General features: G+C 35.1%; 2 protein-coding genes across 2 annotated transcripts; one reads left to right on the top strand and one right to left on the bottom strand.

The window, feature by feature from the left end:
- Positions 1 to 1,844: 1,844 nt before the first annotated feature.
- LOC119082287 (chitin deacetylase 7-like) lies at positions 1,845 to 3,552 on the bottom strand. The gene is made up of 6 exons (XM_037191761.1): positions 3,296 to 3,552; positions 2,679 to 3,153; positions 2,504 to 2,609; positions 2,359 to 2,441; positions 2,238 to 2,298; positions 1,845 to 2,181 (listed from the first exon to the last, which is right to left on the bottom strand). Exons 1-6 carry the CDS (start codon positions 3,482 to 3,484, stop codon positions 1,932 to 1,934), a joined length of 1,164 nt encoding a protein of 387 aa, XP_037047656.1. The 5' UTR covers positions 3,485 to 3,552; the 3' UTR covers positions 1,845 to 1,931.
- A 5,604-nt stretch (positions 3,553 to 9,156) lies between these two features.
- LOC119082411 lies at positions 9,157 to 10,652 on the top strand. The gene is made up of 4 exons (XM_037191946.1): positions 9,157 to 9,498; positions 9,597 to 9,767; positions 9,826 to 9,976; positions 10,046 to 10,652. The coding sequence occupies exons 1-4, from the start codon at positions 9,454 to 9,456 to the stop codon at positions 10,216 to 10,218; spliced, it is 540 nt and encodes a 179-aa protein (XP_037047841.1). The 5' UTR covers positions 9,157 to 9,453; the 3' UTR covers positions 10,219 to 10,652.
- The last annotated feature ends 1,416 nt before the right edge of the window (positions 10,653 to 12,068 follow it).

Below are 12,068 nucleotides of genomic sequence, written 5' to 3'. Positions count from 1 at the left end.
TTTTTAGTACAATAAATTACATTTTTTGTACAACTAAATTTTTGTTAACATTTAATGCAACATAGAATGAAGAAATATTTTATTTCCTTCCGCATTTTGTGAACTGAGATGTTCGGCTGGCGGAAAAGTGGAATGGAAAATGTAACTGGAACGTTTTTATGCAGTAGTGCGCTTTGTTACATTATGTAACTTACATAAACACCTCGTAAATTCGCATTTGAAGTAATAATGCGCAGAGAGCCCGCGGTAAACAAATTTACGTTTCATTTTTACGAAAAGAATTTCGTCGTCAAAAGTCGAAATTGGTGTGGTAAAGTATATACATGTAAAAAAAAGAACTCCTGTCTCTTTCAAATTCAAAATATGAGCAATTTTGCCACTTGAGTAACTTTGGACGAGCTTGAAATTCAAATACCGAACAACATTTATCATCCATATATATTAGGGGTGTGCGATGGGTAAAGGACCGAGACTGGCGTAGTCCACAAAAAATTGTTTTCATCCCTAGATGTCAAATATCGATTTTTTTTTTAATTGATTTACAACTTGCGTAAAATCAAAGCTAAATTTTTGAGTTCTCGGTTGCCCACATAACTTACTTTTAGATTTTTGTTAGCTGTATTACGTATTAGTCTTATTCGACTAAATGGGGTCCAATTTAACTGGAAAAAATAAAAACCGAAAGAAGTTTGACGAAAAAGTATTTTTTGTGAGTCGTCAAAGTTCGCCGACTATGAAAAATTGAGTGGATCTTGAACTTGAAAATTCGTAAATTCATCGAGAAAATGATTCAATTTTTGCTCAGGTGGGCTTAAATTCTTGGGAATGTTGTAGGCTATCCAGAACTGAAAAGTTTTTGAAAATAATCTGAGAATCGTTTGTGTCGTAAGTGTTTGTTTGGCCTAAAATTGGGGAAAAATGCATCAACTGAGAAAATCGAACTTTTGAAAAAGTGTACAAAATCTTCGATTTTAAATTGTTTGATCGAAAAGTAACCACAGATATTAAATTCATTTAAATGAATCAAAAATAATGTTGTTCATGCATATTTCAAAAATTCGATTTTCTCAGTTAAGGCATTTTTCCCCAAATTTAGGCCGAACAAACACTTACGACACAAACGATTCTATCCACACAATTCGTAGCAATTCTGTATTAATGCTTCCTTTTACACTATATTTGTAGAAGAAAGTGATTTTACAAAGTATTTAACTGTGGACTATGCATCCAATGTTTATTTTGACGACGTGAAAGTTATCTATTGAGCCGAAGGCGGAGTGAAATTTTTCTAGGTCTTTAGTTTAAGTTTATTTTTTTAGAACAACAAAAATTTCTTTCAGAAACACTGTGCTAATGACAAAGTTGTTTACGTCAATAGTAACCCTTTGATATGTCATACGTGGAACTGATATGCTTATGCACGGCAGGCTCCCAGACTATAACTGTATCTTGCTCACTTGCTCTCTAAATTCTGTTTTATTATTTACAGAAATTAATTATAATAACGCCACGGCATCATTTTTTATACCTTACTCTGATGTTGATTGTCAAAATTCAATTTGATATTTAATACAATGGGTTCAAAATGTGGCAAAAATGTTGAATTTGAAATTATTTCACTGTATATCGGATTAGGGACTGAAATGTAAATCGATACTCCAAGGTGAACATTTTCATTGTTGCGCGAACTACACTATATGCACGGATAGACATTATAATATAGATAAATTAAGTAGGGATGAGTATGTATTTCAATAGTTTTATGCTACATGCTTCATTAAGAGATTATAATAAACAATTAATTTCGTTTGCTATTGTCGCTTTAGATTCAATTAAGACAAAACTTTCAAGTCGACGAAGCATTAATCACTTTAATGCATCCCATTCCTCTGTTTTATTGAGTGTCAACTGAAATTCAACAACAAAACACTTTACATATTCTGTCCTAACGGATTCCCCAACCATGGATAAACAGCTGGGCATGGACTGCAACTTGTCATCCAGCGTTCTTCTCTGGTTGTTTGTTTCACCAGTTGGCACAGTTTTGGTACACACGATGGAGTTCGGAGTGGTTCACATTTGTCGAATGGTTTTCCTGCTCTGGGATTACGAGCGTATTGCAGAGCACGATGTGTTCCTACAAAATATACATCGGGGAGACTGTCCATGTAGTCCAAGAATCTGAGAAACGGAAATATTTTGTATTTGCTCGTCTTGAGCGTTTATAGTATATTTACTTCATGTAGGCCTCAAAGTAGTTTTCGCCTTTCAAGAACCAGGCTGCGTGGATATATACACCTGAAATCGATCGATTTTAGAACTGTACGTTTCTCATGTGTATTAAGAGATTTTACATACCGAATGGAGCTCGGTTTGTGTTATAGTTATGCTCGAAGTTTTTGATCATCCATTCAACAAGCGATTCAACGTCCTCCCCAGGTCTAAAATAATTTTGTGGTAATTTTGTGGCTGATCAAGCGAATATCTATTGCAATTGACTTACAAGTAACCGCAAGCATCTACCATAGCACATTTATAGCCTTCTGAATCAACCCAATTCAGAAGAGGACTTACCCAAGCGCCTGGAATTGAGGCTGTAGGACATTTGCCTTTAAAATGACGTTCACAAAAACAGTATAAATACAGGTTCAATTTTCAAGTTGCGTTAAAATCTATACCAATTGGGCAATCTTGGATCGACTGATACTCTAGCGAGTAGGGCCATAGGCCAGGCGAAATGAAATGTTGTGTCGGCCATGAGCTGTCGTATTCTAAACCCACTTTAAGCATAGCTTCAAAACTGGTATTGCCCGACAATTCGAACAACGGCAAACGCATTCCCTTGATATCGTCGTAGTTAATTTTAGCAAAGTGAGCCATCATTTCTCTTTGACCACCGAATTCAGCGATCAAATCATCGACGGTAACATTTTTCCAATGTGCCGACATATGATTGTGTGTGATAGAATGTAGAGCGATTTCATGTCCATCTGCCCACAAGTTATGGACCTTGGAGTAATCGGTATATTCATGCGATACGAAAAACGTTGCTGCAGCCGGACATCCATCAGGATTGACTCGTCCGTTTATCGCTTCTTCCACATATTCATAATTTAAAGCAGTGACTGCATCGTCGAAAGTTAACATGACGAGCTTAACGTAAGAAACATGAATTGTAAATTAATAATTCGTAGACAGTGAGGATGATGTGGTAGTGGTATAGTGATGAGGAGTTTAATTAGTGTTAAATGTAAGAAATAATTCACTGAAGTAATCACACATCAAATGAATTTACCTGTGGAATCTGTGCAATTGGAACTTTATCATCCAAGGTTGTTGAAGCACATCTACAACTCGGTGGTTTGCAAATCGTTGGATCACATGTGCCAGCTAGTTGTAAATCCCTTTTCGATATTTGCGGAATCGACAAGACATTTTGTACGAGTACCGTAAAAATTAGTATATAAAGACCGTCCAATTTCATCGTATCGATATTAAGTTCGCCGGAGATATTTAGCAAATGAAGTGTTAGCACAAACTTAATGCGTGATGATTGTGGAACGGTTCTTTATATAGGTTTTTTTTTGAGACAGAATATTTTCAAGATATGATCGGGTACATATTACTTTATCAATATTTTGTTGTCGATAGTGTTCAGATGTTATCGATGAAATAATGCTTTTAAATATCGCAAAAACTTTTACAAGTAATTAGAAACTTATGTTAAATTTATTTAAAATGTGAATTGATTGTAACGCGTTCTCGGTAGGCGCAGTTTAGTCATTTTTGTTTTCATCGAATCAACTTGCGTATTTAGAAATATTCCGTCACTAGCGCATTACAATTATTGAACAAGTTAAAGTGGTAATTGACGTAGTAACATCTTTGTATTTTACATTTCTTAAACTTGTATTTAATATAATAGTACATTGCATATGAAAGTGGGATAAACAATCAAAATTATGATTTTTGAATGAAAAATGTTGCTCCGAGCCAAATCAACTAGCACAGTTGTAGAATCATGCCTGCACGTTAGTTAGCGGGCGTGACGCAAGTCCACTACTACAAAATTAAAAAAAAAAGTTGACTAAGGAGCATATATACAGCAACTTTTTGACTTCCACTTTGAGTTCAAAGAGCGATCACATGTTACTGCAACTTCAAAATTAGCCGAGATATTGAACTTCTAAATATTGATTTTTGTATGAAAATAAGCAAAATTTCGTTTTTTCAGATAATTGAAATCGTCTGCGTTAGTTAGTTAGTTGCTATGAAAAAGGACGATTTCATAGCTCCTAAACGTTTCTTACGATTTTCCTGAAATTTTGGTTATAGGTCAATCTCGGGCCCTAGATCAAAATAAGATTTTAAAAAACATTTTCTATGCAAGCGTATGCAAGCGTTTTTGGGGGCTAGGACTCCCGGAAATTTCCATTCAATGCTATATAACAGCGTGTTTTGTGTGTGTGTGTGTGTGTGTGTCACCAGATTTTTTTTTCAGCTAGCAATTATGAATTATGATTGGTAAATGTTGGAAAAAGTGTTTCGATGAATTTGGGTTAAATTCGTCATGAATGTGTTCCAAGGTTGGTTCCTAAATTTTGGGATGAGAGATTATTCCTCTGGCAATTCCTAACTTCCATCGGATTTTTCGATGGATTTGGATTATTTTCGACATGAGATGCTTACAAAACTAGTTACCCTTACACCTAAACTTCCAAAAGAACTGATATCCGCCAAAAAACCCTAAAAGGTAAAAGTGTGACGCAAGTCCCTGTTTCTACTTATAAAATATCTGATATCGCTGAGGGTGACGCATTCTGCGCCTCAATTCGGCTTTCTTCCCATAGAATTCCATTCTTTCGGTACATATTTTTCGCTATTTTAACTATTTTTTTAACAATAGTTTCCTCAACATCTGCCACTTGTGACGCAATTTTTTTTTTGAAATTTCTTTCTAAAATAGTTTGAGTCAATTGTTTGTTGATAATGCATTGAGGCGCAGAATGCGTCACCCTCAGTGATATCAGTTATTTTGTAAGTAGAAACAGGGACTTGCGTCACACTTTTACCCTTTAGGGTTTTTTGGCGGATATTGCTTATGTCAAATGGAGTAATTTTCGACAGTGTACCGTACCATGAACTGTCTCGTTTTGCCACTGCTTCAAAGTCAAGGTCTATTTGACTTCAGCAATATTTCACTTCTACGCTAGGTGCTTTGTCTGAGTCGAAGCCGAAGTCATTTACACATGAGAAGTCATTTGTCCCATTCGGAATGTGAAATATGTCACTCAACCAAGAAAGGCAAGATTTTGATGTTGCGAATTAGTTATTTTCCTAAGAGGCTTTTGTTTAGCGAATGAGAGGTTTCCAGCACTAGCCGAAGTCTTTTAGCATAAGGTAGTAACAACGCTTTTACTGAACAATTGTGGATATACGCGACGAGGTCACGATATTTCAACACTAGTTAGGAAATAGTATGTTGTGTTACAAGGATTGTAATGTTGATTTTTTCAGTACTAGACCCAAAATTGGGTCGTGTGCTGAACAAATCTCATTTTAATACGTGTAACACATCATGCTTTGTGCCAACCGAGAATTGAAATAGACAAGAGCACACAAAATCATAATTTTAATTGTAAACAATCACTCTTCAAATTTGATCGAACACATTGCTTTTCATTTTCTCAAACGAGTGCTGTAACAACTCATACAAATTCCATATCAACACTGCTTTGAGTGTTGTAATATCACATCAAACGGGTGCTGAAATAAGTCACTTTACAACACTAAAATGAGTGCTGAAAAGAGTCGTAAAGAGTCTTGGTGGCACAAAAATAATTACCTCACCCATAGTAGTCTTAGTCTAGTTTCGAGCATGAACACTCAAATGCGTCAAAATTGGAGCATTCAAAATTGCGTGTGTGTGCTGATGCACGCAAAGAAGAAAAACCTCCTGTATGTTCAAAAAACGCAGAGTCTACAATGACTCCAATTTTCTATGTTAGTGCTGGGAAGCTAGTGATATGCCTTGTGTTAAAATACCTCAGTTGTCAGTGGAAATGGATTCTTGTGTGCTTACCGACCTCGACTTTCCATTTACAGCACCTCTCCTATTCATGAGTAATATCATATAAATCTGAATACAGGGAATGAATAGTGAGAATCAGATTGAAATAATGCTCTGCTCTCACAATTATTTAGTGATTAAAACTATAATTCGGACCAACCTCAACCATACTTAACACTAACTTTTCACAATTCCAACAGTTGGTAACTTTCATAATTTGTCGCCTCATAAAACCACGATAACAATGCCAAAGTTAATTTTAAAGAAATTGCTCGCAAATGTTAGTTCCAAGCATAAATCAGATTGAGGTAATCTGATTCAGCTAGTGCCAGACACAGTGGGATAACCATCATTTTTCACAAAATTTCAACTCAGTGATTTATAAAGCATTTTATGAAAAAATGATTTCTTTTTATTAGTTTATTTCTTTTCATACCTACTCTTCGATAAGATTTAATTCTTTCCATTTGTTACGGTTATCCAAAAAGAAATATGAGGACAGTATTTCCTTCGAGAGCCTTATAATTAATCATTATCATCATCTTCGTTTGTTCGAATTCATCCACATTATATGTCTTGATTGATGAGAGGTTCGTTACAAATCTCCAATTATTTTAATCCGAATGAGAAATGGATGAGATTTGTTTGAAAATATGATCACAGACTTCAAACTACCCACTAGTCAATTAATTTAAGATTAGTTAGCAGGTGGGTATTATAGGTCCCCGTCCATAAAAGATGTTTGTTTTTCATGATTGTTGACCTTTGTCTGCAATTTCATTATTTAACAATAGAAATCTGTACAAATTTTATGTTTTGTATTAATTCAATTGAAAGAAAATTTTAATTTCTGTTTTCTAGGGTTTTATAGGGATTATATTTGGAGAGGATCACCAGTTTTACAACAGAACCGATTGATTTGACTATGATGGAACTGTTTTTAGACCCGTACGAAGTACTGGGGTCTTATAGGTTTACGCATACGTTTGTAACACGTCGAATTGGACTCCCTGAGTAAGGGGAAACCTATTGTGGTTGTCTAGAGATGCCAAATCCGCGAAAAAAAAAATGTCCGTCTGTCTGTCCGTCTGTCCGTCTGTCTGTCTGCACGATAACTTGAGTAAAACGCATCCGATTTTGAAAATTCTTTTTTTTCCCGTTTGGTAATGTCAAAAGACAGGCTAAGTTCGAAGATGAGTGATTTTGGATCGACCCCTCCCGAGCTGTGGCCCAATAAGTGCTTTACGGTTTTTCGAAGATATCTCCGGACATTTAAACGTTAAACTTGTAAGTGATACGTCAAGTAAAAGGTATTTACAATACCGATCGACAAAAAAAAAGTTTATGGAAATCGGATGACCGACTCGTGAGTTAGACCCCTTGGTGTGGAACAGGCACAGGGCGGCAAGCAGTTTTTGCTTGTAGGTCGGCCACATTTGAACATATTTCGTCTGTTTTAGCTTTATTAGATAGGTATTGACCGTACCAATCAGAAAAAAAAGTTCATGAAATTATGTTCTCCGGAGAGTGAGCTAGGTCTCTTGAAGTGAGCTCTTATCTGGCTACTCGGAAGTACAGTGAACGTGGAGTATTTTGTCAATATCTCGAGTAAATTTTGACCGAATTTCATGAATTTTTTTTTGTTTGAAAGGTATTAACGAATGTAAAGCGTCGGTACTATTTCCGGTCTCCTAACAAAATGGCTGCCGGCGGCCATATTGGATTTTAGTAAAACGATATAAAGTGGGAAAAATGATGCTTAGAGAGTTTCTGTTAACATGGAAATAATGTGTTAAGTGTGAGGGGTTTCAGGGATTCCATATATGGACATCTATATATACCTATATACAGCTATATTGAGCTATATACAGGCATATAGAGCTATATATTTTTATTTTATTTTTATTTTTTTTAGCCATTTTGTTAGGAGACCGGAAATAGTACCGACGCTTTACATTCGTTAATACCTTTCAAACAAAAAAAATTCATGAAATTCGGTCAAAATTTACTCGAGATATTGTCAAAATACACCACGTTCACTGTACTTCCGAGTAGCCAGATAAGAGCTCACTCCAAGAGACCTAGCTCACGCTCCGGAGAACATAATTTCATAAAAAATAATTTTCCCTGATTGGTACGGTCAATACCTATCTAATAAAGCTAAAACAGACGAAATATGTTCAAATGTGGCCGACCTACAAGCAAAAACTGCTTGCCGCCCTGTGCCTGTTCCACACCAAGGGGTCTAACTCACGAGTCGGTCATCCGATTTCCATACACTTTTTTTTTGTCGATCGGTATTGTAAATACCTTTTTTTTGACGTATCACTTACAAGTTTAACGTTTAAATGTCCGGAGATATCTGCGAAAAACCGTGAAGCACTTATTGGGCCACAGCTCGGGAGGGGTCGATCCAAAATCACTCATCTTCGAGCTTAGCCTGTCTTTTGACATTACCAAACGGGAAAAAAAAGAATTTTCAAAATCGGATGCGTTTTACTCAAGTTATCGTGTAGACAGACAGACGGACAGACGGACATTTTTTTTTCTCGCGGATTTGGCATCTCTAGACAACCACAATAGGTTTCCCCTTACTCAGGGAGTCCAATTCGATGTGTTACAAACGTATGCGTAAACCTATAAGACCCCAGTACTTTGTACGGGTCTAATAACAATAAAGATGCAAAGGAACAAAAAATGCATGGTAAGAATTACGAAGACTTCAAAAGACTGCTCGTAAAGACGTCAATAGAAGGATTGCGTCCGTGCATCCAAATTTTTATTTTTATGAATGGGGAAATAATAGCCCGGCCCGAAAGAGATAGGGTATTCCCACTCGTCAAAATAAAAATTTGGAACCACGGACGTTATGTACTGATAAATAAATTGTGTATCACATCATAGGATATTTTCGCAAATTAAAAAATGTGTATTTGTCAGAGCAAGTTTCGTTGTATCCCATGTCATAAACACGACCCCATGTTAAATTGTACAACTAATCTGATACATGAGCGGTGTTCACATTTTAGGTAGGTATATAAATCATGGACTTTAAAGTACAGACCGAGATAATACCAACAAATAAATAACAATGTCCGATATAGGTATAAACCAAATTATAGACGACAGCAAAATGTAATAGTGAAAAAAGTTGGTGCAGAACCTAGTTAGGGAATATCTGCACACACTGAACAATCGCCAGCGATAAAAGAGCCACATAAAATAAAATAGAGAACAATTTCTAAAAACTGTATACTGACTGAAACATAAAATATTACCAGCAGTCTCTAAAAAATACATCGAAAAAGCACAACTTAGCACTGAAACATATACTGTCTACGTTCAACTTTTGAAAGCAAAACACAAACCATACCGAACCGACAATGAGATTACGTTATTGGGTTCTAACTCTAGCTGATCTGATGGTCGTAAGTATTTTGTATCTGTGCTATATAATCGAAAATGTTTGAACATAATTTAAGTCTAATCTCAATTCATTTTCATTTCATTTTCCTAATTGGCTCAGATTGCACACATAATTTACCTGTCACTACTTGTAGCCTATCATCACGAAAAAGACCCACAAAAAAATCCATTTTTATGGATGTTTAGCGAAAGGGTGCAAGCCGCTTTTTACATTACAACAAACGTGATACCTATCGTGCTCAGTTCAGTTCTGTACATTGGAATCTTTTGGGTGAGTAACATGTTCACGTTCGCCGAATGTCGACAGAATTCAATCAATCATTCTGCAGCTTTCCACTAGATTATTGTTCCTGTGGTTGCTTGTAATGGTCTTACTGTGGCATATTCCGGCTATACTAGTTTTTCACATCTTATGTCTTGATCGTGGGGTCGAAGCAAATATCAGAAAGCTGCGAATTCTGTCACCATGTCTGTGGTTATGTGAGTGTTTATCTAATAATCTAATAATATTAATGCAACTAAAGTAAACAGAAGAAAATATCCGTTCAGGCATCTGGATGTTACTAATGATCAACGTTTTCACATTCTATTCCGAATTAAAGAAATTCAAAAAACATCCCCAATTCTTGCGAACGAATGTGGTTTTGGTGAAAAAAATGACTCAATTAAAAGCCAATCAGCCGGGGAAGTTATTAGTTTCAGTTGATAGTGATGTGCAATAAACGCAAGCTCAGCGTTCAAATTATTTTTGGGAAATTTAATTAAAATTCGTCATTTCAAAATTATTATTTGCCGTTAATAACAATGTAACGGGTCAGTATTTAACAATACAATTTTAATCAGCTAGCGTTTGCACACATACAACCGAAAACCAATTGTTGTATACAACAATTGGTTTTCTGTACATACTTTCGATACGAACTTAATTTTGCGAAATACGTTTGCATTGAAAATTAAATTGAAAAACATTTATAATTTCGTATTTCGTTCATTGTAACAACGCACATCAAATTGATTTATTATCTGTCGCATGTCGCATTAAAATTTCCACCACTTGAGTCGACTGAGAGCTTTTTGTCACATATTGTAATTTGGGACTACAGATCTGTTAAAATTGAATTGTTTGCTAATTATAAGGCTCTCTAACATGGACGGCAGACACATCAATAACAGTCTTATCTAATTGTCAGTTCTTTCATTAAAGTTTTTCTATATATATACACTCATGGAGACCTGCTCATATACGCAAGATCAATGGAAAATTTTTGTTTCAGTCTTATGTAAATTTTGATATAAGAAAATAACCAGTACGATGAAAATTGCGTTAAATATCGAATAAAGCGTATGATATCGCCTTACCAAAATGGAATTCAGTGCCACAGCTTTTATTGGCAATATAACATGTAAAAACCAATTCACTTGATTGTATTCCACTTCCAACAGGCATGTTATTCATCAAGTCTTTCAGTCTATATGCCAATAATATTCACTCGAAAAATTAGGCCTCAAGCTCCAATAAATCATTTCTGATGTAGCAGGAAGTATTACGATTTTTCTTTTTTGTCATTGATTAATTTCAGTTTGATTGTTAATAAACTTTCTTCAAAGTTTCCATATACGAGCTCATGCTGTCTACATGTCTACATTAATCTATTTCACACCTTGTTACCAAACATATTATTTTCTTCTCCGTTCATAAAACTTTTGGAACTTTATTTGATGCAATAAACATTTCCGCACTTTTTGCAATCCAAATATGAGAGCCAAACTTTTAAACTACGATATAAGTGATGTTTTCATAACGAAGACAAATTTGAAAATCAAAATAAAGTTTTCTAATTCAATGTTAGCGAAAATTTACTTCACATTTTGTCGATTAGAAATGAGAAGAGAAAACTTTCATTGGTGAAATGCGACGCGCATAATCATTTTCTCACATTTTCTTACAAATATTAATCCTCTTACGACGGTTACACAAACCATTAGTAGATTGGGAAAATCTAATTTTATGTTAAACAGCAAGCTCACCTCAACCTAAGATTAGTAGATTATGCACCTCTGTTCAAATTTACATTTTTTATGTGTCGATGCAAAGCTGAACCAATTTTCCCACTTCCAAGCAAGCTAATAATGTACGTTTTATTTCCCAGAAGAGGCACATAAATATCAATATTCTGCTCTGAACAGACATTCCTCCACTAATGACAACATTTTTCATCCATACTGGAAAATTTTACAAACTTTTCTTCTCATCATCAATGTTAGTCTGGTAAAAAAGCTATAGATTTTAATAATCTAAATTGACTAAATGCCTTGACACATCCCTATCTCACGGGCGCCGGTAAGAACTAAGATAAGCAAAAACATTAATTGGATTTCCAATTTTACCACAGCTCATAGCATAACACATACAGCTTTTATCTCGTCTCCCTTTTCCCAATATTCACAAAAGATAAATCAATAATTACTTAGCCCGTATCCCGTTCATAAAAAAGGTTGAATCCAGTAAGTTTATACAAAAAAAAAACTTTTTTGATCCTAAAATAAAATTCTTGCAATTTAAGTTTCCTTT

Source organism: Bradysia coprophila, unplaced genomic scaffold (assembly GCF_014529535.1).
Source record: "Bradysia coprophila strain Holo2 unplaced genomic scaffold, BU_Bcop_v1 contig_415, whole genome shotgun sequence".
Taxonomy (NCBI): Eukaryota; Metazoa; Arthropoda; class Insecta; order Diptera; family Sciaridae; genus Bradysia; species Bradysia coprophila.
This window is presented reverse-complemented; position numbering and strand designations above follow the sequence as displayed.